This window comes from Macrobrachium rosenbergii, chromosome 50 (genome assembly GCF_040412425.1).
Source record: "Macrobrachium rosenbergii isolate ZJJX-2024 chromosome 50, ASM4041242v1, whole genome shotgun sequence".
NCBI lineage: Eukaryota > Metazoa > Arthropoda > Malacostraca > Decapoda > Palaemonidae > Macrobrachium > Macrobrachium rosenbergii.
The window spans coordinates 2,289,040-2,316,605 of record NC_089790.1 but is presented as its reverse complement, the minus strand read 5'-3'; the positions used below and the strand labels follow the sequence as shown (position 1 = coordinate 2,316,605).

The 27,566-nt window shown below is 38.9% G+C and overlaps 1 protein-coding gene across 1 annotated transcript in view; it reads left to right on the top strand.

Annotated features, from left to right (window-relative positions):
- Nucleotides 1–27,566, top strand: part of shakB (shaking B) — a 723,747-nt gene that overhangs the window by 681,592 nt on the left and 14,589 nt on the right. The window contains exon 3 of the mRNA XM_067093386.1: nt 13,497–14,074. Within this exon, the coding sequence (XP_066949487.1) occupies nt 13,497–14,011 (515 nt within the window). The 3' untranslated portion in view covers nt 14,012–14,074. The remainder of the gene's footprint in view (nt 1–13,496; nt 14,075–27,566) is intronic.

The following is a 27,566-nucleotide window of genomic DNA, read 5'->3' as shown; positions in this document are numbered from 1 at the left end:
AGTTTTTCCAAGCATTATTTAGGTTTTCCAGGCGTTTTAGTTTTTCCAAGTGTTATTTTTCAATTTTGCCAAGCGCTATTTAATTTTCAAGCGTTATTTAAGTTTTTCAAGCGTTATTTAAGTTTTCCAAGTGTTATTTAATTTTTTCAAGCGTTATTAAGTTTCCCAAGCGTTATTTAATTTTTCCAAACGTTATTTAAGTTTTCCAATAGTTATTTAATGTTTTCCAAGCATTATTTGAATTTTCCAAGTGTTATTTAAGTTTTCCAATTATTATTTAGGTTTTTTCAATCGTTATTTAAGCTTTCCCAGCGTTATTTGAGTTTTCCAAGCGTTATTTAATTTTTCCAAGCATTATTTAAGTTTTCCAAACGTTATTTAGGTTTTCCAAACGTTATTTGAGTTTTCCAAGCATTTTTTAACATTTTAAGTTTTCCAAACGTTATTTAATTTTTCCAAACGTTATTTAATTTTTCCAAGCATTATTTAAGCTTTCCCAACGTTGTTTAAGCTTTCCCAACGTTATTTAAGTTTTCCAAACGTTATTCAAGTTTTCCAAACGTTATTTAAGTTTTCCAAGCGCGCTTCAAACCGAATAAATTTCATTCGATATGCGCAAGGCGGTCTTCCTAGGAGGAAGGACAGATCGCCGTCAGGATTTATAGCCTCCGAGTGTACTGGTCTATAGCTCCCGTCTCGGGAGGGAATGCACTAGACTCCCCTTGACATCCCCGAAACAAATGGCCCTTCTCTTTCTTTCGTACCTTTTGTACAAAGTAAGGGCTTCGCGTTTTCCAGGTTTAGCTCTAAGGGGAAGGAGAGGAAGAATATGTAACTGGGTTATCACAGAATAAGGAGAGAAAGAATATATGACTGGGTTATCTCTGAATAAGGAAAGAAAGAATATATAAATGGGTGATCTCTGGATGTTTTCTGTAAGTATGGATAAATATATAAATACGTATTTGAATAAATAAATAAATAAATAACGTAAGTTGAGAGATATTCATTCTAAACTGTTCGAGTGGAATAGCGTGTGAGAGCCTTGGCAAATTAATGTAAAGTGGCGTCACAGGGATCATGGTCGTCGACTTTCGAAATTCCTTTCGAAAATTTGTGGTTGTGAATATTAATTTATGTTTGAATTTACCAATATGGAGCGTGATACTCCATTAGAATTTGCCAATATGAAGCGTGATACTCCATTAGAATTTACAAATGTGAAGCGTGATACTCCATTAGATTTTGCCAATGTGAAGCGTGATACTCCATTAGAATTTGCCAATATGAAGCGGATACTCCATTAGAATTTACCAATATGAAGCGTGATACTGAATTAGAATTTACCAATGTGAAGCGTGATACTCCATTAGAATTTACCAATATGAAGCATGATACTCCATTAGAATTTACCAATATGAAGCGTGATACTCCATTAGAATTTACCAATATGAAGCGTGATACTCCATTAGAATTTACCAATATGAAGCATGATACTCCATTAGAATTTACCAATATGAAGCGTGATACTCCATTAGAAATTACCAATGTGAAGCGTGATACTCCATTAGAATTTACCAATATGAAGCGTGATACTCCATTAGAATTTACCAATATGAAGCGTGATACTCCATTAGAATTTACCAATATGAAGCGTGATACTGATACTCCATTAGAATTTACCAATATGAAGCGTGATACTCCATTAGAATTTACCAATATGAAGCGTGATACTCCATTAGAATTTACCAATATGAAGCGTGATACTCCATTAGAATTTACCAATGTGAAGCATGATACTCCATTAGAATTTACCAATATGAAGCGTGATACTCCATCAGAATTTACAAATAAGAAGGTAGGACACGACCGGGGGAGTTGTTCGTATGTGTGTGTGTGTTAGAATTTACAAATATGAAACGTGATACTCAATTATAATTTACAAATATGAAGTGTGATACTCCATTAGAATTTACCATTATGAAGCGTGATACTCCATTAGAATTTACCATTATGAAGCGTGATGCCCCATTAGAATTTACAAATATGAAGCGTGATACGCCATTAGAATTTACAAATATGAAGCGTGATACGCCATTAGAATTTACAAATATGAAGCGTGATACGCCATTAGAATTTACAAATAAGAGGGTAGGACACGACCTGGGGAGTTGTTCGTATATGTGTGTGTGTGTGTGTACGTGCGTTTCTGTTTCCTGGGTCGTATCTAGTTCGTTTTTTTTTTTTTTTTTTTTTTTTTTTTTTGGTGCTTTCAGCGGTCAAGTGCAGAGGAATATTTTAGGCCGTTGGATGAAATTCAACTTTGTATAACGTGTCTTTGCGTTTAAAGAATTTACACCAGGCCCTTTTTATTTTTATTTTTTATTTAAGATTTTTTAGATCAGTAGAAGTTGGGGGGGGGGACGTGCTGTCACGCATCCTCTGAAAAATCATTCCCGTTTTTGCCTCATCTTTCCCTTTTTCAAAAGCTTGTAAACTCAGTCAAAGAAAATGGGAAGTATCAAAACAGGAGTATAACCATTCTTTGCTGGTAATCACTAGCATAGTCCCCACCATAGAGCGTCAGTCTCACTGGTAATTTAGTCTTTCACGATGCTGGTTCTTGCAATTTACTATCTTCATAGCCAATCCACGATTAACATCATTCCAGAGAACAATCTCACGCCATTCAACTCTGTCCCGTCGGCCATCATCGTTCAGTAGCTATAGCGATCTCCTTTTGCCCTGTGATGATGCATTGTCAAGCGTCATTTAATTAAAATAGTCTCTTCCCTGACATCCCACTCCGCGTACGTTTCTCTTCGCGTCATTTTGCTTTCGACTGAAATTGTCGTTGCAATAAGCCAGGAAACTTTCACGGCCTTGATTTCCGTATATAAGCTGGTGCATGAACGTGTGCATGCGTACAGATGCCAGGGTCATTCGCTTTTTCTTCTGTAGAGCTTCTGGCGTCGCTTGAATTAGTGACTTCCTGATGATTGGATAGTGTGGGAACTTACAGCGTCTTCGTGGGTTTCGTCTTCGGGGGCCATTGCCTTGTTTTCGCTAATTTCTTCATATTTTTTTTATTATGAGATTTTGGTTTGACCATGTGGTATTCACATGGCCTGGCCTACAGTATGAGTTCTTGTTTGTAGTCCTACAAGCTGTTGTGGCATACAATCACAGCAAAAGGTTATATATATACATACATAATACATATATACCTGTGTATGTGTATATATATTTATCTATCAGTGCGTGGGCGCCCGTGCTTGTGACTAGTTTTTGTTTAGCGTTTGAAAAGGAGAATAAAATATTACAAAACACGACATATTAAAATACGAAATAAGAAAGTTAGAGTTCAGATTGAGTACGCGAGCGTGTATGAAATTCGTGTTGTTCGTAAGTACGCATTAGTGCAACGCTGCTTATTTGTCTGTGTTAACGTATACGAGATCTTTCGGCAAAGCAGGAAACATTTATTCTCATACTTGCAAAGTTGTCCTGAGGGGGAAATGGCATATAAAAGTGTCCCTCCATATATCCTTATTGTCCAGGGCAGGGCTACGCAAGAGAGATATCATCCCAGCCGAAGCGAGATCTCTCTCTCTCTCTCTCTCTCTTCTTGTAATGGGGTGGGAAGGCGAGACGCTTAAACCCGCGACTCCCATTACAGACACCAGAAATCATCGTTTCGGCTCTTTTCTCTTATCCTTAGTATAAGCTGACCTGGACCCCCGCCCCCACCCTTCACCCCCTCTAGACCCCACTCTTGTATTAGGAACACCCACAGAGAGAGAGAGAGAGAGAGAGAGAGAGAGAGAGAGAGAGAGAGTGGGTAGGTTTGAGGGGAATTTGAAATCCGTATTGTGAAGTTCTTAGATCAGTTGATATCCTTAACCCCTCCCCTCCTCCCTCCTCCTCCTGCTCCTCCCCTCCTCCCAGTCCCCTGGTGTTACCCCCACTTTCACTGACCCCTCCCACCCCACTTCTTCCACCTCTTTTCTACTTGGGCCGAAGGAAGTAAGCTTAGCACGTACAAGCTGCGAAGTCTTAACTTCTTACTTGATTCAGAGTCAACGCTGCTGGAATAAACACTTCCCCTCCCTCCCCCCTCCTCCCTCCCCTCAACACCCACCCACCCACCCCTCCTCCTCTTTCCTCCTCTCCTATACAAGACCTCGCGGAAAAGAGGGACCTACCTTCTTTATAGTCTTGGTCCTCCGAGGAGGAACGCGAACGCACGACACTGGGACGCATTTGCACGTATCCGCTGTAGATGACCCACTAAGTTGACCTCATCCCCCAGAAAATGGTGAGGAGAGACCTCTGCTCCTTCTCACTGCTTCCCTTCTGAGGGAAAGTACACGAAGCAGATAGTGGAATCTAGTAGGATATTTTCTTTTTACTTTTTAAGTGCTGCGTTTGTATTTGACAGTATTGCCACATCTCATGACACATGATTTCATAATAGATGGTCTTCATGATGACCGAAAATACATAAATTTCATGAATGTCGTTAGTACTGCAATAAAGATAATCTTCATAACAAGAGTGACGTGAGTTGGGAAGCAGTTATCTTTTTATTTTGATCTTTTTAGAATTTTTTTAATTCGACTTGTTTTTGTAATTTGCATTTTTTTTTGGGGGGGGTCAAACATTTTGTCTTTCGTTTTTTTCATCTGCATTTGACTGTTTCCATTTCGAGGGTATTAATCATTTGTTTCTTATTGGTTTCAGTTCTCTATCCTCGATTATACGATGAAAAAAAAAATTTGTAACTTAAAAAAATATATAGATACCATTAGTAAACATTTTAAATTGCGTGAGTTTTTTTAAAACTAAGAAATTTTTCGTGTGCTTTCAAGTAATTTTAAATTGCGTGATTCTTATTCAAAAATAAGACTTTTTCATGTGGTTTTAGGTCATTTTAAATTTCTTGATTTTTTTAAACTAAGATATTTTTCGTGTGCTTTCAAGTAATTTTAAATTACGTTATTTTTTAAACTAAGAAATTGTTAATGTGGTTTTAGGTAATTTTAAATTTCTTGATTTTTTTAAACTAAGATATTTTTCGTGTGCTTTCAAGTAATTTTAAATTACGTTATTTTTTTTTAAACTAAGAAATTGTTAATGTGGTTTTAGGTAATTTTAAAATGCGAATTTTTTTATCCAAGAAATTATTCGTGTGCTTTCCAGTAATTTTAAATTACGATATTTTTTTTTTTAAAACGAAGACTATGATGGGAATTCTCCAAATCCGAACAGCGAAGCCTTAAAGGGCATCAGGAGTTCAGTCAAAAAAGTTGTTTGATAAATAAACTCTTGAGGGTTGGCAGTATGGGAGAATTCTCAATGTCATTGTTTTGAATGGTTCCTGATGTTGGAGTGCTCTGGGTTTGACGCTACCTGCAAACTTGATAAACTTCCCCTGAAATACAGGCAAGAGTCTTTGTCTTAAAAAAAGCGAGTTTTTGGGAAAAAGAAGAAGAAAATTAATTGGTCACAAAACTTATAATTGCTGACGTCTGAAGAGTCCTTGATCGAACTATTTAAACTCCATGGCCATGGGTTCAAGGACGTGGGAATTCGGTGCCCTTTTTCATCCTCTTTTTTATTCTAGGTATGTCGATGATACCAGAGTCCTGATCTTACTTTACTTTACACCCGAGTTTTGTCGTCATTCCTGGACGTTCAGATAGACAAGATAATTCTTTTTAACACCACGATTTTTAGAAAGAAAACTTTTACAGGACTCGGATCTAATTTTTATAGCAGCTGTTAAATTTTATTAATTCTTTTACCCTTCTTAATAGAGCACTGGTCCTCAGTCCTTTCATAATGAGATTTTATTCTGATCTGTTTTTTCCTTCCAGAAAGTATATAATTAAATCAGTTACTAAATAAGCATTTCTCTAAAAGACCTGAAGTCCTAACAGTACAAAAATGAATTCTTTGCAACCTTTCCATATATCAGTTTTCAAAAAGAAAAATTATTCATGCATTTTCCAGAATCAGTTAAAATCCTCTAAGTATTGGCTCTTTGTTTAAGCAAAATGATTGTACCTCTTAATTGATTGTGTATTTCAGGGATTTACATTGGGATCTTTAAAGGTGCGCATTGATTCACATCGGGGAATTAATATAGCAGAATCTCAAACCCAGAGCACTCCAACATCAGGAACCATTCAAAACAATATAAAACCTATATTGAGAACAAAGATTTTAGCGTCATCGGTCATACTATAACCCTCAAGACTTAACAATCTTAGAGTCGTTATTTATCAAACAACTTGTACCATCATTAAATACTATCCGCTGGTCAACTGTATTTATAACTCCTTACTGTGGTGGCTTCTTTCCATTTAGTTCCATATGTTTCACCTCTAGGTTGGTTGTGTTTTTATTCTTATTTATTTCATTTTTACTGTAACATTTTAAACGTATTCTAAGACTGTACTTATAACTGTTTTTATGTTTTTATCTTTTCTTGTGCACAGCCCTGAAGATGTAATTAAGTACAAAATAAACGTTGGTTTAAAAATAAATAAGACAGCCTAGTGATGTGTGGTTTTCGTCCGTCTTCCTCTGGATATATATATATATATATATATATATATATATATATATATATATATATATATATATATATATATATAGGGATGATATTATGGCCAAGACACGCCACCACAGTCGACTGATCACCATATACATGATTCACTGCTAAAATCAACAGAAGCCCAGTGAATTTTTCAGGAAGGACCCAAGACTTTTACCTTGGGGAATTTTTATAATGAGTAGATATTTTATTCTTAAACTGTCATTGTAATTATATACTGTGCAGATAAAATTGTTCGGTGATTTGGTTTATGTCTCTTTGAGTCTTGAATTAGTTAATGGTTTTGAAAATTCAACACAGGATTGCGTTCTGATTGATCTCATAAATTATTCCATCTGAAATTCTTAGCCTGAACTTAAAACCACTGAAAAATCAGTGTGGTACACAAACCTTTCAAACTGGAAATCTGGATTCATTTCAACGGAAGTCTTTTCACGTTTGGAGAGATTTGTGTCTTCGTTCTCAAGGTTTTAGCAGAGGGAAATTTGTAGTATTCCTTAAATGCAATTCCAGTAAGTTGATCACAAAGCCGTTCTGGTTGATTTCTCAAAATCTTGTCATGTCAGCCTAAGTTTCTGTACTCGAAGTAGGACGCGTAAATGTCGAAATACTGATGAGTTAATAGCAACTCTCTCTCTCTCTCTCTCTCTCTCTCTCTCTCTCTCTCTCTCTCTCTCTCTCTCTCTCTCTCTCTCTCTCTGTTAGATTGAGGTAAATTAGGAATACAGAGGCCAGGAGGATACTCAAAGTTAAGGGATAATATGCGAGAATATCATAGGAGAAATTGCTCAACTCCGGTATAAACTTCAAGTATCATCTCTGCGAATGGGTAACTTTGACCAGAAACGAGATCACAGATCTTAAGTGGTGGGAAGAGAGAGAGAGAGAGAGAGAGAGAGAGAGAGAGAGAGAGAGAGAGAGAGAGAGAGAGAGAGAGTACAAGTGGTTTCCCAGATGGAAAACACCCGCAAGGAGAGGCCATAGAATATTATCACTCGAGATCCTGGAGACATTGTTACAATGGGTATCCATTGCTCATTGTTATCGTACTTTGTCTCCAGTCTGTTAGTTTTTCAGCTCTTTTACAAATCTTTTATCAGATGCCACTTTCATTATGGATGTTGGACACTTCCCACAAGCTGCATTGTCAGTGTTGATACACAAGAAGCTCAATTTTACGCATTAAGTTAATGAGGAAACCAAGTTCTTCACAATGATGCTTTTAGGGAATGAAACTTCTCTGATTTCATCCTTCAGAATGGGATACTCAACAACAAACTTTTTCCATTCTTCTTTATTCAGTACTACTGTGGTGTCTCAGAAGATAAGTCTTAATGGAGGTTCCATTCAATTTTAGCATATATTCCATTCCCACACTTCAGTCCTTCCCAACCTCTCCAGATGCCCTCTGAGTATTACAGTAGTTACACCTGGAGCTCCCTTAGGCCATCCTCAAAGGTATCCTGAATAGCATCCTTATTTTCCTGGGGACTGCAGTTTATGCGATTATCTAATGCCACTTGACAACAGACCTTAATCCTTCTCCTGCTAGCCTTTGACGTTATTAATGCTAGGAGAGGTTCCTAGGACTAGAGAGATCATGCATTTGCCTCTGACACAAACGTCATACTTATGGCAGTCATTACCAAGATTTTGATGTGTAAAAGAAGCTCAAAGTTACCTCTCAACCTTTCTTTCCCTGCTGTGCTCATGCTGTTCAATGTGTTCTTCCTCTTCAAAGAGAAAAGTCTTTAGAGACAACTTCTGAATCAGTCCCATGACTAACCAATCTTCTTCTTCTTCTTCTTCTTCTTCTTCTTCTTCTTCTTCTTCTTCTTCTTCTTCGGGAAGATGGAGGTTGTGAGCAACACGCTATCCGCACATGACGTGACGTGGGCACCATATATGGGTCTCAGATCAATTTGAGTTTGACTGACCTGACATAGAGATAGCCCTTGGTGGCTGGGCGACAGATCTGACCAGCATTCTAGCTATTACGGTTGGTAACGTGTTGGCCTCGTAATCTCGGGGACCAGCGTTCGCTCCCCGTCAAGTAGCGGTTAGTGAGACTGTCTACTAGATAGTTAATGCCATGATTGACGACGTTACTTTAACTTTAACTGGGCGATCTGAGGAATCCCTGGAAAGGTAGCGCCTCGGTACGTCACGTCTTTCACCCAGAAAAATGACTCATAAACTCTCCTTTCTTCCTCCAAGGGTAATGATTAGGTGGGATTTAAAGCTCTCTTAGCGACTTGTGCAATGACAGACAAAACACCATTTGCATACAAGAATCTCAACATCAAGTTTACAACTCTCACTTTGGCCCGGTCTTCAGGAGAACTCAGAACCATTCATCCCTTATCTGCAATAATCATAATAATCCTGTCTTCGTGTATTTCAGCTAATACTTTATCAGAAGTAAAATTAAAATGGCTGCCAAGTTTGAATTGCAAATGTCTCGGACATTTTCCTTGTACAGTGATCCTTAATGCTCGCCCATGTCATTTTCCATGCTTCCACGCCCGTTTGGACGCATCTGCAAAAAAAATAATAATAATAAATGAATTTTTTTTAACTGATGTTATTTGTCATCCCTAGTATGTGAGTAAATGCGCGCTTACGTATGCTTATATGTAACGTCAACCATTCCCTCTGTTTCAAGTTCGCAAACGTAACAATGCTGAAATAAAACGCTCGAAATTTAACAGGCAAGGAACGTGGGGGGACTTTATGAGACAATTCCTGTATGCGTTGGCCTAATCGCCTCATCAGTAAACGCCGGAAGGTCAGCAGGCGAGAAGAGGATGATTATAAATGCAAATGTATCAAGTAAACCATCCTTGGGGGGTTCGCGAGCTGATACGGGAAGGAGGCCATCCAGTTTTCAAAACTGCTTGTAATTTCATTTTGCCAATACTGTCGGCGACGTCCACTTTGTGACACAATTTCCGCGGGACGTGGGCTGGCATCCCAACGGCCTGCTAACTAAGAGGTGTGCCCCATCGCGTCCCATCCCATCCCATACACGCGGTGATACCCACTCCGCCTCTCCTTCTCTTGTTCCTCTCTCGCTTCTGTTTGGACCTTGAAGATAATCTGTTTTCATTTCTGTTTTAGTTCTGATAACCTCTCTCTCTCTCTCTCTCTCTCTCTCTCTCTCTCTCTCTCTCTCTCTCTCTCTCTGGCATTTACCCTTTGTTTTTTTTTAGGTTTTCCGTTCGCCCCTTTTCCGTCAACTGCCTATTCGTCCATCGTTGCTCATCCTTTATACCTACCGTCTCTTTCTCCCTCCTCTCTCCAGATTACCTACTCAAGACCTTCATGAACAGCTAGGTCATATGTGCATCCAGTTTTATGAGAGAGAGAGAGAGAGAGAGAGAGAGAGAGAGAGTCTGTGTTGGGTAGGCGCGTGTGCATGTACTGCGCTCTCTAGACTATACCAGCAAAGCTATGGACGAAGTACATGATTATGAATCTGAAAGGGAAATATAATCAGTTGTTGTTGTGAATTGTTGTTGCCCTCTTGACAGTTGTTTGGTTGTTGTTTAGTGTCAACTTGGCCGAAGTCACTTGGGCTTTACTAGCCAGTCAAATACCTGCTTTTCATTACTTTATAAAGACACCACGTGACGGGTCGTTTCTCTTCTCACGGAATTCTTAATACATGCGTTCTCACGGCGTTTCTTAATACATGTGTATACTTATGCCTATGCACATGTATAAGAGGGATTATTTAGATGTTGACATGAATGTGCTTTCACGTCGAATTCTGAATATCATTTCATCCTCTGATTAGGCAATTATTTTATCTGGAGTATCATTAGACTCAATTTATTGCTGTATTTGAGAAGAGTCTTTTCTTAACTTGGCGTGGGACGTAAATCAAACTACGACATTCTAACTACAAGAAATCATTTTAGCTGAAAAGAAATAATATATCTTGAAACGATGTTAGAAATACAAGTTCTGTCAGAGATCAGTAGAACCTTACTAAAATCATACTGATCTAAAATGGCAAAAACCTCCGTATCAGCAAAATTTTCGAAATAGAGATATGCCACCTACTGGGGTCATGAAACACAAAATACACAAGTTACTGCAGTTTCAGAATGATTCTTCAATGCTTTCCACGAGTATTTAGGGTTGTCCCATTTGCAGTATCTGCAAAGTCAGTAGTAAGGCCAGGGAAAACTGCAATATCTACCATTTTTCTTAGTTTTGTATTTTTGCAGATACTGCAGTCTTCCATTTTAGGGAAGCATAGTCTTGACTGTAATTATCTTTTAAACCTTCGTTGCTTGAAAAAGAACGCGATTTCAACACAAACACGAATTAAACTAAGCCTGACCGACCTTCTTATTCGACCGAGAGGAGGTTCATTAAATTGGAAAATTGGATGACGAATCCGTCGCCGTTTGGCTAATTTGTCATCCATCGGGCTACAAATTGGTGCAGTGGCTAAATCTGGCTATATCTATAATCGACTTATTAACGACAATTACGCGATGGATTGATAGGTCGGGATGGAGATGGGATTGGCCCTGAGGTCTGGGACTGAGAGGCCCTCCTGCCCTCCTCCAGAATAAGGTCAGAGGGTCAATTCCAGAATGTTTTTGGGGGTGTTTAGTGTCATCTAAATGGGAGATTTGGGAAGCATGTTAAATGTACTGTAATCTGAATGTGTTATCTTCTCATTTTCTTTTATAGAATAGATATGACCACGAAAGTAATTCAGAATTGGGGGCTGTTATTTTTGGCGATTTTTCGAATTTCATCTCCTACGTCAAGCGAATATGTCTCATGTTTTTGTAGTTTTCATTCTGATTAATAAAATTTTTTTTCTCTGTGCTCATAACTTAACCGTTGAATAGGATTCCATTTTTGTCGTAACTTGGTGGAATGTATCAAGTTGCTAGTTAGTTTTAAGTTAGGAAATATAGAATATATTTCAACTAATGACCCGTGGTGTCACTGTCTGTGCACTACATAGCCACATCGACTTCCTAGCTACGGAAATCTTTATGTCACGTAATACTAGATTAAAAAAAAAAGCTTCATTCCAAAGCTATTTTATATGTACAAACATATACCCACAAGTCATTAATTCCGGGCGTTTTTTGTACTTTCAACCTGAGTACATTTGACCTCTGTACAGAGACTGACTTTAAGAACCTGATTACAAACCATATGCATTGAAGTTTTGTGATCGTTAATCACTTGCTTTCTTCGTGTCCTTTGTATATAATAAGATATGGTCGACGGGAAGTGTGAAATGTCTATTCGAACGAAAGGCAAAAAAAAAAAAAAAAAAAAAAACTCACAAAGGCAGCAAACTGTAGCTCAAACAAAGCTAGACTCAGGCAGGCGATCTCGAACCCGGTCACGTCCTCTCATTAATTCATCCGTCCCTTTTGGGATTTTACATTTTGGGGGGAATACGTCCACTCGGGCCATTATATATTTGCTCTTTCGCAATTTCCCCCCGCGAAGATAACTCGACAGGTTAACCGGGGGGTTTTGGCGGATAATGGGGAGCCTGTGGTGCTATTTTGCTAAATCAAAACGTTATTTTACTTTAAAAAAAAATTTTTTAGTTTTCTTTATTTATTTTTTTTTTTTTGAGAGAGAGAGAGAGAGATCAAAACGTTATTTTGCTCTTTTTTAGTTTTTTAGCTTTTTTCGAGAAAGAGAGAGAGAGAGAGATCAAAACGTTATTTTTTTTTTTAGTTTTTTTTCTTTTTTTTGAGAGAGAGAGAGAGAGAGAGAGAGAGAGAGAGAGAGAGAGAGAGAGAGAGAGAGAGAGAGAGAGAGACTGTCCTTAGAGGTAACTCCTTATTGCGGGTCACAAGAGCAAGCTTTTCCACATCCACGGAGCAAATTACATTTAAATATATTATTTTATATTTCCTTTTATATAAGAAATAAGTTTTAAGGAATAATTTCAACTCCATCGAACTTTTATATATATATATATATATATATATATATATATATATATATATATATATATATATATATATATATATATATATATATATATATATAAACTTAATTCAGTGTTATTCACATTTATTGGTAATTAAAAGTAAAGCGAAGAAATCCGGTAAAGGCAAAAATCCATTACATTTTTTTTTTTACTGTTTGTTAGCCAATCGGGCTGAAGCTCATTCTTGTCCTTATAGTAATAATGAATATACTGTACTTATGCATGGAAGTGCTTCAGTATATACAAGTACCTTTATATTTATGCATATTATTTCCTTGCGGAAACTTGATCAAAACGAAAGCGCTAATTTGTGAATTAGTGTGTCTCACAATCAGGGCCCAGGGAAATAGTAGATGAGAAACAATAGAATCCAAGCAATAAAATTCACCAAAGTGGGGTTCGGTTCATTTTCTGAGAAAATATTCTTCACTAATAATATTAGCTTATGATTTTTGCCCTTAATTCTATCTAAATACCACCAAAATTGTAAGCATACATCATCAAAACATTTCATCTTTAGTATTTATAGCTTTTTCACTGTTTCGTCAGTATGGTCATAAACCAAAAACAATTAAATGGGGTTAAAATCATTGTAAGCAATAACTTCCTTATTTAGAAGTAAGCGATTCAGAACGATGATAATAAATGGTGAAATATTTCGGTATGTGTAAATTCTTCGAAAGAGTATTGAATTAAGCTCCTTTCACGCCGAGCTTGGAATTCATTCTGAGGAAAAGATAAGAAGAAAAATTTGCAGGGTACTTTTTAAAGCTGTATTCTGATGTCATGGCAATTATCTAACTGGGAAAATAATGTTTTTGCAGCCCAATGAAATACTCTGAATTTTTCCTTAATCCACATTGTTTTCTCTCTGCCGTCGTGCAGGTCAGATGTTCCTGATCGACCGCTTCCTGGGAGGGACGTTCCTGACGTTCGGTCTGGACGTGATCAAGTTCATGGAAGATGACCAAGAGGTGCGAGTTGACCCTATGATCTTCGTCTTCCCCCGCATGACCAAGTGTTCCTTCAGCAAATTCGGCACGTCAGGGGAGCTGGAACGCTACGACTCTCTCTGCATCCTGCCCATCAACATCGTCAACGAGAAAATCTACATCTTCCTGTGGTTTTGGTTTCTGCTCCTGGTGTTCCTGACGTTTTTCGTCCTGCTGTACAGACTGATGATCATCCTGAGCCCTCGCATGAGGGCCTACCTGCTCTGCCTCCGCTTCAGACTCATCAACAAGGAGGTCATCAACACCATCGTCAGGAAAAGCAAGATGGGCGATTGGTTCCTCTTCTACATGTTGGGTCAGAACGTGGACACCCTCATCTTCAAAGAGGTCATGCACGAGTTGGCCAAGAGACTGGGCCACGCCTCCAAAGATTTCGGAGAGCCTTGAACCCACCTGTAAATGGCTGCAGGGTTTGTAACCTCGTCTGTGATCCTACGCAACTAGTTTAAGGTAAAAGGGAATACTCAGTCACTATCAGTTGTCGCTTAATTCTTCCATTCTCTTTCTCTTTGTTCTTTTTGGTAATATGCCCTATAATTTATGTTAGTTTTTCATTGCTGTGAATTAATCACAAATGTAGAAGTATTGTAGTGCTGTCTTGTAGGTAATCTATTCAGTCTTCGTATATTTAATTAAATTTTTTTTTATTCTTGAATGCTTCACGTTTTTTTTATATTATTTCTCAGTTGAAAAGTAATTTCTAAAGATGTAAAATAAAAAACCTGAACATCAAAACCTCGGTCTCAAAAGCTGTTAGTTTAAATAGTACAAATTACGGTTAGATCATTTTTCCAAAACGTATAATTTAAATTTAGATTTAGTATACTGTAAAGCCTTCAAGAATATTTATTTTAGAGTAGAAACCAATTAGTTTTGGCCATGTGACTGTAATACTGCAGGAGGTAAGATTAATCAGATAGCATTTATGCTATCCAAAAATAATTTGTAACGGGATTTTAATTGCTCACGAGAATATTGGTATGTTACTTTATTCTGAAAGCTTGATAGTGTTCGCATCAGAAGAATTGCGCTTCCCACAGAGGCTCTGTTCAAATAAAAGTGCCGAGTCTCATTTGGTGGAGATGCCCCATAGCAATATGCAATTGGAAATATTAAATAAAAGTGTTGGCGCTTCGTAATTAAGAAGGCAACTGTTTCTTTAGGTTGTTGGCCCTCACACTTTATAAAATAATTCTCTCTCTCTCTCTCTCTCTCTCTCTCTCTCTCTCTCTCTCTCTCTCTCTCTCTCTCTCTCTCTCTCTCTCTCTCTCTCTCTCTCGATTGTGTTGCATTTCTGTAACAGAGATAAATTTGAAACAACTGCTTGAAATACCTTTTAATTTCGCAGTGTTTCCAAGCGAGCAACCGTCGACTTTCCTTCGCTAAATAATTCCTTTTGCGCGCTAAAAGAAACACACACGGCCTTCGCAATCGCTCGTAGGTTTTTCCTTGTATTTTCACAGACAGGTTTCTTGCAATGGTCGATTCGGGACCCTTCTTGGGCAGATGGCGAACGCGTTACGTACATGTGTTCAGCATTTCTTATCGGAAAGCGGCAAGAAGAAGAAGAAGAGGAGCCTGCCTCTCTCTCTCTCTCTCTCTCTCTCTCTCTCTCTCTCTCTCTCTCTCTCTCTCTCTCTCTCTCCTTTATATATATATATTCCCATCCACAGAAAACAAAACATTTTCCACGGGCATTTCTCCCAATCTCCTTCTCCGACCCTTTTCTACACCATTTATTTATTCCATTTTTCTTCCTCGTTTGCGTTTCCTCTCCTTTTCCTTACCAGCGTTTTTCCGTGTTTTTTCTCCCCAACCGATATTTTTTTTCCTTCTCTCGCCACACACACACACACACACACACACACACACACACACACACACACACACACACACACACACACGTAGTGGCCCCCATGAAGAGTTCATGTCGGTATTTATTCATGATATACCATTTCCAAGTTAAACTCCCGACCAGATTTAAATGGAATTCCGGCCGACCTCTATTTTCAAGCTTGATATATAGATATCCGCTATTACGAATGGCTTTTCTCGCCTGGGTCTATTTCGGGACGTAAATGGATGCGGAATTTTTCATATGAATTATGATGGAATTAACAAATTGTTCCGCAAATTGTATCGAAAGGCGCGGAATTTATTGCCCTAACCTTTCGATCCCGAGGCCACGCCAGCGTTTGACCGGTGCGATGAAGATGCCGGCGTGAACGGTATGGCGATTTATGATTGGAATAGTTTGATGAAGACTGATTACCAAGAAAAAATTATCTGCCACTGTAATTACCTTTAGAACAGGTAAATGAAGTTTACAGTGACTGATTTGCCTAGGGTGTTGAACGGCAGAAAACAAATATATAAAAACAGTATTTATACCCGGAGAAATAGCTAAGATAAAATTAGAGAATGGAGTTTATTTGAGGGCATGTGCTTTATAAAAACTTATTACTAAAAATACTGATGAACAGAACAAAGCATTTGAGTGGACCTTCCAACAAGGGACCTTGAACTCAAGAGCATAGAGGGTATATAACGGAGGCTATGGCATGGTATCTAGGTTTGAAACCATAAGGCGTCAGTGCCGAACAGGTTGCCTTGAATATCGGCGCTGAAATCCCTACCAAGAACACAGAACATATGCGAAGAAATAGGATATTAAGCTCTTTCTATGATGAATAATACGTTGCAGAAGGCGTATTACCAAGAGAAGAAAAAGGCCGAACGCGAACGCTCTGTTCTTGAAGCATTCCGCCCAAAATGTGTATTTGTCTAGTGAGGAAGGCGTTCGGAGATTTAGCTTGATAAATCCCTCTGTTTTCTTGTGAGGGAAACGTGAAAGCGATTCGTAAGGTATTTGTGTAAAGACGCGCATATATTCTTCATATTTTCCGTTGTTCAAAAAAGCCTCGTGCCGTTTTCGAAGACTTTCCTTACTACTTCAATAAAGAAGGGAGCAGAATGCGGGGAAAATATCGCAGTAGACGCGGAGAATTCAAGGTCACCCGAGAGAAATAATGATCGCCTTCGGTTTGAAACAGTTTCCCCGAGATGTTTTTCCATTTAGCTGGATAAACCGAAGCCGATCTGAGGGTTGCAAAGTGTTGGAAGGTTTGCATTTGCAAATAAAGGTAAGAAACCTTTCAGAAACATCCGAAGACGAGGGGTTTATTTTATAGATTCGAAGGGAAGGACGAGAGAGACTGTAACTAATATGATAATGCAGACAGAGAGAGAGAGAGAGAGAGAGAGAGAGAGAGAGAGAGAGAGAGAGAGAGAGAGAGAGAGAGAGAGAGAGATTATCTGGCATCTGCAGAGGAGGACTTATTCTCTTGCGCGGCATTTTGTTTTTCGTCTCCTCCAAATATATCCGTGGGAATGAGACGGGGGGGGGGTGGGGCGGGGCGGGGGGGCGGTAACCCATCAACCCTCATACGTTATTCGCTATTTTTAATGGAAGTGTTTGCTTCGCTCCTTCATTCTTTTTATAGAAAATGGTCAAAGAATGGCTGCAGTTCAAGAGGAAGAGTCAGAGTCTCTCTCTCTCTCTCTCTCTCTCTCTCTCTCTCTCTCTCTGTGTGTGTGTGTGGTTCGAGTCAGAGGGATCTCTGTGAGAAATCGTTTTATTTTGAAGCGCAGTATCGTCGAAGCTGTAATGACATCACGTATGTGCAAGAGATGCATAAATTATCATCGCGCAGAACTTCTCCGGCGGCTGAATGTCATTCCTGACGTCACGCCGTCAGGTGCTAACGTCTCCTTCAGCGAGCTCTCTGCCCGAGGGTCCAAAAGAGACCACCGGATAAAAACCAAGTGTTCGGAACATCACAACACCTGTTATTTTGGCGGAATTCGGCGGGGTGTTTCGGACCCTTTGACGGCGGGAATCTCGACGCACGAACATCTGCATAACACGAGCAGAGGTTTCTGACATCACAGAGACACTCGAATCACTTTTTTTAGAATTGACCACCGTAACGCCCTATGAATCTCTCCACAGGCCAGTGAAACTGACGCCATTTTGAGTCCCCCCCCCCCCGCGCTTCCCCGTTGGAATAATTAAACCATTTCGCGGGAACAATTCGCCGAATACCGATGAATTCGCTAAAGGCAGCTTGCGAAATATATTTAGCTTTTATACGTAGGGAGTCATTCGAAAGAACCATGTCGATGTAGTTGCTTAGAACATCGAGCGATGGTTTTTAAGTATTATTTTTTATTTTCTTTCCGCGTTTGGCAGAATTTCAACGATCCCCACCTTGCCTACGAAATAGGTCAGTTAAATAGGTCACTTCAGCCTGTGTATGCTGTGGACGTCCTCAATAAACACTGCTGTGTGTAGGAACTCGAAGGAGGCGTACACATACACATATATGTATAATATAAATATGTATATATTTATATTATATGTATAAATTTGCAGTTGACCTACATAAGAAGACTCCACCCTCTCTCTCTCTCTCTCTCTCTCTCTCTCTCTCTCTCTCTCTCTCTCTCTCTCTCTCTCTCTCTCTCTCAGTATGTATACCTTTACTTGAATGACCCGGAAAGTTAGCCACCGTCCCCCTTTTGCGCGAACGTGGACGCGTCAAAAACTCTGCCCCCGTCGCCGTGTCGGTCTGAATCTGTGGGAAATGGGAGTTTATGATCATTGGAGAGTCAGGCCGTCATGCATAGATTAGTACCTGCGTAATGTATTGCCTGACCTTTCGCCCTTTATAGTTGGGTGTCCAGATATCGCCATCGTTTCGTTTTCTTCAGACCCCTTCTCTCCCCTCCCCAATCCTCCTCCTCCTCCTCCTCCTCCCCTCCTCCTCCTCCTCCTCCTCCCCTCCTCCTCCTCCTCCCCAACTCCCCACCTCAACAAGACAATCCCAATTCTCCCAACAAGACATATTCTCTCTCTCTCTCTCTCTCTCTCTCTCTCTCTCTCTCTCTCTCTCTCTCTCTCTCTCTCTCTCTCTTCGTACCGCCTCAATTCCTCCTCAGCTCCCTCTCCCCTGCTGCTGCTCTTTTCGAACTCTCTCTCTCTCTCTCTCTCTCTCTCTCTCTCTCTCTCTCTCTCTCTGTCCATTAGCGGTTTCTTGTTTACTTCTTTTATCGTTTTGCTTTACGTATATCGTTTATACCCCCTTGTGCGTTGTCCACTGCAGCAGGTGTGAAGGAGGACGAAAAACCATTGCTGTCAGGTAGCCTTCCCCCCCCCCCTCCCACCCCCCCTTCCCACTCCCCCCTCTCTCCTCCGTTCTCCCCCCCCCCCCTCCCCTTCACACAGTCAGGTCGTCTTTACTGCAATCTTATACCCAGTCTTTTGCATATAGGTATAGATAGATAGATTGATAGATTGATAGAGAGGGAAGACATATATAGACACATAGATTGATTTCTAGGGACGAGCTTTAAGGTTTTATTATGTTTTAGAAGCTTTTTGAAAAAGGAGAAATATAGGTGAAGAGTTAGGTTTGTATTTAGGTCAGGCAGTGAAATAACTACTGGTAGGAAGTTGGAATTAGTCTGTGACCTAAATAGTAGTAGTTGATATGTTTGTACATATGTGTATTTATATATGTATTGTGCTTTTAAATTATATATATATATATATATGTATGTATGTATGTATGTATGTATGTATGTTTGTGTGTTGTGATAGATAGATAGATAGATACACCCGAAGATATAGCAAAACAACAGCAAGAGACCTTTGCCGTGTAAACTCGTGACAGGGAAAAATGACCCCGTGTCGTATTGTCAGGTAAACCAGTTTCTCCCTGGCTGTGTGTGTGTGTGTGTGTGTGTGTGTGCGTGGGGTCGTTGGTTTTCATTCCCCGTAACAAGTCAGGTCTTAAGAACACCAGAAATATCGGCCTTGTCGCTCAGAATTCCAGCGAGATATCCGATACCGTAAATTAAGGTTCGCCGAAAATGAAGATCCCACTCTAGGCCACTCGAGTCGATTTAAGGGCGGTGGTGTGGAATTTGTGGTGATGGAACGGAGGAGGAGGAGGAGGAGGAGGAGGAGGTCACGACACGACCGATTAGAGGAGATACTCACTTTCAAAGTTTTGCACCACTTTTTTGCCTCCCTTTTTTCGCCTCATACTTTGTTTTTGCGAAGTAGTATGTGCTGTTTTCCGTTTTTTTTTTTCGTATTTTTTTTTTTACTTCGTTCTTTGATTTGACTCTATTTTTTTTTTTCACTTTGTTTGGCTGTGGCTCAAACGTTTCTTTGATATTTTTCACTTTGTTTGGCTGTGGCGTCAAACGTTTCTTAGTTATCTCTCACTTTGTTTGGCTGTGGCGTCAAACATTTCTTAGGTATTTCTCACTTTGTTTGGCTGTGGCGTCAAACATTTCTTAGATATTTCTCACTTTGTTTGGCTGTGGCGTCAAACATTTCTTTGATATTTTTCACTTTGGCTGTTGAAACGTTTCTTAGGCGTTTCAAACTGTGGCGTCAAACATTTCTCAGATATTTCTCGCTTTGTTTGGCTGTGGCATCAAACATTTCTTTGATATTTCTTACTTTGTTTGGCTGTGGCGTCAAACATTTCTCTGATATTTTTCACTTTGGCTGTGGCGTCAAACGTTTCTTAGGTATTTCTCACTTTGTCTGGCTGTGACGTTAAACATTTCTTAGACAGCCTAATGTTTTTCCCTAAATTTCATTGACGCTAACATTCATAATCTAATTCCCTAGAAATACCATTTTCCACATTTTGAAAAATCGAGATGAAATAATTTGGCCACAAAAACTAACTGCCTTCAGCCTTTCGTAAAAGGAAATATCCTGACTTACTTCCATACCAAGTGTCTTAGTTCTCCAATCTCCCGCAAAGTACATTAATTTAAGAGCAATCCAATTACGTACTATGTCAGAGTACACGCCATTTCCCCCGGTACTTCCTGTAATAACAAGCCGTGCGTTAGTGTGTTGTTAGAAGCCAGTACTCGCTCGTGATAATTAGCAGATGAAGCTGTCTGATCTAATAAACACTGTATGAGGTTGGGAGTAATGCGATCAATATGTTTTTCTTTTAATCTCTCCCATCGGTTCCGCAGTTCTTAACAAAACATGGGAGTGTTGACGTGAATCTGATATTTGCCAAACAGAATTGTTTGCGCAGGATTACTCCCATGTGGGCTCATCACTACTCGTAAAAACTTTTGAGATGTTTTCGTGAAATCTGTATTTGAATATAAAATTACAATTATTGATGAATGACATTTATTTCTAAAAGCTTGGAAGGCTCGAGTGTTTCATTTTTGGTACATTTAAATTTTGTCAAAATACTTTCTAATGAAAACAGTGAAATCCAGTGGTTATCCAGATCTGCTCAATTGAAGTCTCTCTGTTACTGAATCTTAGCGTTTGAATTTACTCATAGATACATCTAAAATCGTTTTTACCTTTAAGTTTGTAACGTATCACAAATGGCACCTATATCTTGGGCATATAACATGCTTAGGTTTGTATGAATTTTTTGTCGTGCAACAAGGCGGGATCACTTAGCCTTAAGATGTGTGGAGGACACTTGTAAAGGTTAAATTTATCTCTCTTTTTTATTTTCTGCCGCAAAAGAATATTTTTCCCAATAGAATTTTCAGTTCGATCAAAGTCAGTTCAACATTTTTTTATTAATATATTTTTAATATTTTTCAAGTCCTTGTCATTTCAGTCGTGAAGTTCATTCGCATTATTTTTAGTGAACATTTTTCAGTTCCTCACAACACAGCGAGTCGAAACGGTTCAAGGACGGCGAGAAATTATTTATAAGTTTTACCAAATAACTTTTCTCTTAGTTTTACTAAATGCAGTTCTCAGGCGTTTTGTATCAACTTATTTTTTAAATTTGATCAAAACATTCAAATAATGGTAATATTTTGATAAATATAAATACTTTCAAAAATCCATAAACCTCTCTCTCTCTCTCTCTCTCTCTCTCTCTCTCTCTCTCTCTCTCTCTCTCTCTCTCTCTCTCTCTCTCCAGTAACACGGATTTCTCTGATCCTCGTGTCATAACGGCGTCGACCGAAGACTGCATATCCAGGTAAACAAGGCATTCCAATATAAAACCAAAGTTTGTCAAACTCTACGGGAAGGTAAACACATATTTCACTTACTCGGCGTGTTGCCAGCCTTGGTTTTACAGTGCTCGCGCAATGATGGAGCGTTTACGGTCTCTTGCTTTTTTTTTTATCTATTCCCGTTTTTACTCTTGTTTCTTTTCCGTTTCAGTAATAAAAGTTTGATAGTTTTTTGTAATATTCTAGTATGGCTTTTTTTATTCAACTGTGTTTTTGTATTTCGAAAGCTGAGCGCAGAGGAAAGCGTTTGCAAATTAATATTTTTCGTATGTTATACTTACGAGATGATGGAACAGTTATTATTGTGAAAATGGTTACGATTAGTAATTGTTAGCCCATAGCTAGTATTAAGCTAAGTAAAAGCCACATGTTTCTGTATGAATATGATGATAAATGTACATAGATTACATTCTGTGGAGCGAGTCCTTAGAGAAATAATCGGTTTATGTTTTAGCAACGTGATCAGAAGACTTAGCTTTTCTTGAAAGCAATGAATTCTAAGCGCGATTTTACTCTTAATAAGTGCATATTTTCTAACTTTATTCAGAAGAGATCACATTTGCACTCGCCACCGACTGACCTACTGACCTGCAGCGGAGATGGAAGTCATTTAGAAATTTGCGACATGCTGTATAAATTCAAAGACTGTGCTTTGAAGAAATCGGTATATTCTTTAACTGAACGGCACTATTTAGGACTCAAGGTAGTCACCCAAAGGTAAACAGCCTCCTGATTGACATGAATTGCGAACCATGCCCCAAATGGTTAGTGTATGGTAAATTTTACCACCGCTCTGACGTACCACCTGATCATAAACCAAAGACCCCAATTTTGAGATTTAAAACCTGGTAACTGGTGTTATGGGAGATTGGCTTTGATAGTTGGTGGCGTGTCGTTTCTCTGCCGTCATTAATGACCTTTGACATATTCCTCTCGTCTGCAACAGAGATCTGACAGCTGAGAAGCAAGAGATGTCAAACCCACGGGGTGCCAGAAAGTTTTGAAAAACAGTGAGAATATAGAAAATGAAATTCAAAACCGAATTCAAATCTTTATTTCAAATTTACATTGGTTATTCTCATAAAATTAACATTGAAACGTTTGCATAAAAAAATGCTTAAGTTCTTTGCTCAGTAAGATAAGATAATATCAGTTCAAATTTACTCTGTAAGGTGAGATAATATCAGTTTATATTTATCATAGATTTTAAAACAATATTCGACCCCTTTTATCCACCTTCGTTTATTAGTTTGTGTCGATATCGCTTGAGTTCCAGCTCTTAGGTTACTATAGTTTCGAATTGAAGCTACCCACTCTATTTGTTGAAGACTACCTATTTTTGTGTCATTGATATTCCTCAGCGTATTGCTATGAGGCGTACGAGTATGTGTTGAGTGGAGAACTGTTGCTGACGCAGTGATGCATTTTTTTGTGTAATGATTGGTTATGGTACGGAAGAGTAGTGGTATTGCTTCTCACTGGTGCCATAGCTGTTGGGAGTGCTTTGAAGATATCAGAAATAACTCTTCGTGCTTCTTAACGTTACGTAGGAATATTATATTTTAGATGGGATAACGCTTTCTTTGCTCCGTCCCGAGGAGACGATAACGAAAGATGGGCAAAATATTTTATGCGATAATCTGGACTTCAACAAAAATAGTCAGGGATGATAATAATAATAATAATAATAATAATAATAATAATAATAATAATAATAATAATAATGACTTTCCTTCCTTAGATATCCATTTAATGAGACTTAATGATGGCAACACCGACAACTTTATTCCGACAATCGTGAAACGCAGTCAGTCAAGCACTTTATTCCCTCGCAGAAGACTGAACGTCCCATCACATATTATAGCGCATCCAATCGCGCAAACTAAATCCACCTCACACACACACACACACACACACACACTATAGCTCCGGACTTTCTGACAAGGCGCATTTGAATAATTAGGTTCCTTATGACTTGGGAAGTGCGCAGTGCTTGATTTCCCCCGAGGCTTGACCAGAGGAGGATGCGTTAGAAGCGAGGTAGGCCACGTCTAGGATGGAGGAAGAAGGTTGAGGATGGAGGGAAGGAGAGAGAGAGAGGGAGAGGGAGGGGGTGGGAGAAAGTGCAGATATAGCCTGGAGATGGAGGAGGGAGGGGTAGGAGGAAGGGGGAGGGAGAGATGTATGGATTAAGGGTGAATAAGCCTTAAAGAGGATGGGTGTGTTTTGACCTTTGGGTTTTATTTTCATGTCCCGTGGCTGTTGATTTCCTCGCTTTCAGGTCGTAATCGATTTCACACGGTTGTGTTTGTGTGGCCTGCGGGTCCAGGCCCACTTTTTACGGGCGCGAAGATAGTTAAATAATCTTTTGTTGCGCTGAAAAAGTGACGTTCAGAAGGCGAGTCGTTATAAACAGGGACTGTCACCAGCCGCCTTCTATATAGGATTTGATTTTTACGGCTGGGTCTCTAGCCAGTGTTTTCTTCAAACGCGGAATAGATGTCAAATATATATCGCCCCAGGATTCTCTTCCTTTACACAGAAAGGTCGAATATTTTTACTCCGTTTTTAATAGAACGGAATCATATCCAATATCACTGTAGCGTAAATGAACGCAGAAGTTGAATGATAAGTCATAATCGCTTGGAAAAACGACGAAATAAAATTACCTACTTTTTTAAACAGAAAAGGTCAAAAACATAGACCTACAGAGATGACGCTTTGTAAATCCCCCCACGAAACAGACACCAAGACAGGCATGCAGTGCAAAGGTGGCCCCTAATGCAAGTTTATACTAGAAGATCGAACATCCGTTTAAAGATTAACAGAATCATCTGCAGAGTTTAGACTGGCCGGGAGAGATTTGCCGTTCAAATAGATTGGGAGTCTGTTTGGCCGGGGCAGTGGGTGGGTGGGGTGCGGCTGACTTCCAGGTAATTCAGTTTGAGGGGGTGAGGCGCCCTTTGCTGAATGGTTCCTTGCCCCGCCCAGTAAGGCCCAGCGTATGTTACTGAGATGGTATTTCCCCCTGAAATAAGAATATCTAGGGATACTGCCCTGACTAGCAGTAAATTAGCAGATAGTTTTATACTTAAGCATATTTTGGGGCAAACGATGCATGGAACGGTACAAGAACCTCTTCCTTCTCTTGAAGAACTTAGCACCAAAATTCTACGGTGGATTTTCAAAGAGGAAAAAGAAATCAGAAAGTTATTCAGATTTTTAACAATCGTTGTATGATTCCCCTGTACTTTCTGTTCCACCGACCATCAGTTTCATTCAGTTCACCTTATTTTCGTTTGAAGGCCTCGTTTTAAGAGGGGGACAAAAAAAAAAAAGAAAGAAAATAGTGTGTCCTCCATTAAACGTGTCTGATTTGTTGTCCCTGGGCGTAGGCAGAGAAAAGGGGTCCCGCTAATGGAGACCGTCGCCCATTAAGTTGTAAAGATAAATTGTTTCACTTACTCTCGGGTCCCGAGTGACAATAGGCGTTCCGCTTTTTTTATTTTATGATTTTTTTTTTTTTTTAGTCACAGATCACAAAAATACGTGAATAAAATTATTACAATAATAATGTGAGGGGGGGAAATGCTATTGACTTTATATCGCAAGCGTCGTGCGAGGCAAAGAACGCCTACGTTGCGCGAAAGTGACTTGTTCACTTATTATTATTATAAGTACTAACTTTTGCCATTGCTACATCTGGCACCTGTGATGACCTTCCCCATCTTCCCCCCTACTTCTGTAATCTTCCCCCTACTTCTACAAGTTGCTGAGTTGGTGCTTCTTCCATACTCTGTCTTTTTCTTCCCTTCTATTAACAGAAAACGTGGGCATTATCATTAGTGCCAACGGAAGTAGAAGGAAAGATTTATCAAACGCCTTGAAGAAGATATTCTCTCTCTCTCTCTCTCTCTCTCTCTCTCTCTCTCTCTCTCTCTCTCTCTCTCTCTCTCTCTCTCTCTCTCTCACCTGCGGTAAGCTGTGCTGTACTTTGTCATCTTCTCATTAAAGAGTGTCTGGGAGAAATGACGTGTTCTTATTGACGGAGAAATATAGTTTCACGTCCAGGAGGAATATTTGATCCGGTAAAAGCTCTCTCTGTTTATCTTCTCATTAGTCCGGTTTTAACGGACATATTGAGACTTGCAGATATACACGAGAACCGCGTCTTATTTTTTAAAAATTATATAAACGATAATATTCACGTAATTCAGGCTTCATCTGCCGTGGGTAAGGTCACGAATTGATACAAATAATCAAAATCCTTCAGATCGTAAATGATTGTTCTTTAATTTACAGGTTTACATCTAAAAACAATATCCCATTTAAAGAGTAGAGAACTTCGTCACTGCAAAATCTCATGGCTATTGCGTGGTAATTTTTAGCCATGAATATGTAATCTTGATACCTGCTGCTATGAGATTCCGTAAAAAAAATCATTTAAATTTTATTTCAACGAAAATGTACAGTGAATAATAAATATTATTCACTGTTATATTTTACATAAGCGCTATTATTACAATTATAAGTCTCAGGAACATTCAGTCAAGCTACATGCGATTAATACACCCATAGATTCGTTGGTTGGAAATTCAACTTCTGCCAGAATGTAATAAGATAATCATGAGTCATCATAAAGATTCTATTTTCAGTTCATGGAGATTTTAGCATGAGCTTGTAGTTAAAGTGAATTTCAGTTAATGATCAATCAGTCGCGGTGTTGGGCAGAGCTTAGGAACAAACATTTAAATATACCTATTTTTTCACTAATAATGGTTGAATTCCAATTACTATTCCATTTTTTCCTGAGCAGTCCTTTAGTCAGGGATACTGAGCCATTTCCTTCAGTTAATAAATATATGATAGTGACCGTAGCATCGCATATTTTTAGCTGATAATCCCCGAAACAAATTATACGTAGGAAGATATATCAGTGATCTCTTTCGCTCGCGAGAATGCTAAAGTTGATCAAATTCCCAGTCCTACCTCCAGGGGACAGATTACAAGCATCATACAATAAACCATTCAACTAGTGTTCCCTTTAACCTGTTGTTAATAATAACCCTTATTACGACAGCTGGAAAATTCTGATAGTAATTTACCCGCTTGTAATACGACAGAGGACTGTCATCGTTAAAACGGGGCACTGATATGAGCCACGTAACTATTAATTAGTCAGTCACGGCCGTGACGCCTAGGAAAACCATTTGATAATAAGCTATTTATGACCAGGTAACTTTTGATTATCAGGGCTTTCAGTAACAGGTAATTAATCGGTCATTAGGTCAAAGGTATGGCGGTAAATGATTTCTGTTAATCGGTTATTTGGCCACATGTGCTGGGATAAAAAAAATAAAATAAAAAAAAAAAGATTCCTGTTGAATCAGTCTGTCGATCACGGTATGGGTTATCGACAGCGTCGAATAATCATTGATTCCTTCATTAACGGGTTTGTACTTAGCAGTGAATAAACGGTGTAATAACATATTTTTTTTCGTAGTGTTGGAGATTTAATTATAGAATTAATTTGCGGTTGGGAGTCGTCGCCATAGACATCACTACGATATGGCAATGTAGTGATCATTATCAGATAGATGTTTCACAGTAAATCTTTAAACAGTTAGTTTTTTTCTGTGACAGTCTTAACTTTGAAAGTAATTATCGAGAGATAATCTAAACAGAAGTCAAATATAGTTTATTGTACGCAGTGTCCATTTTGCCTTTATAATCAACTCACGCTGCATACTTTCAGAAAATCTTGCATATTTTTACTCCGTCCTTCTAACCCATGTCTTGAGCATTCAGATGTCTATAAAAAGAATATATAGAAATATAATAAAGA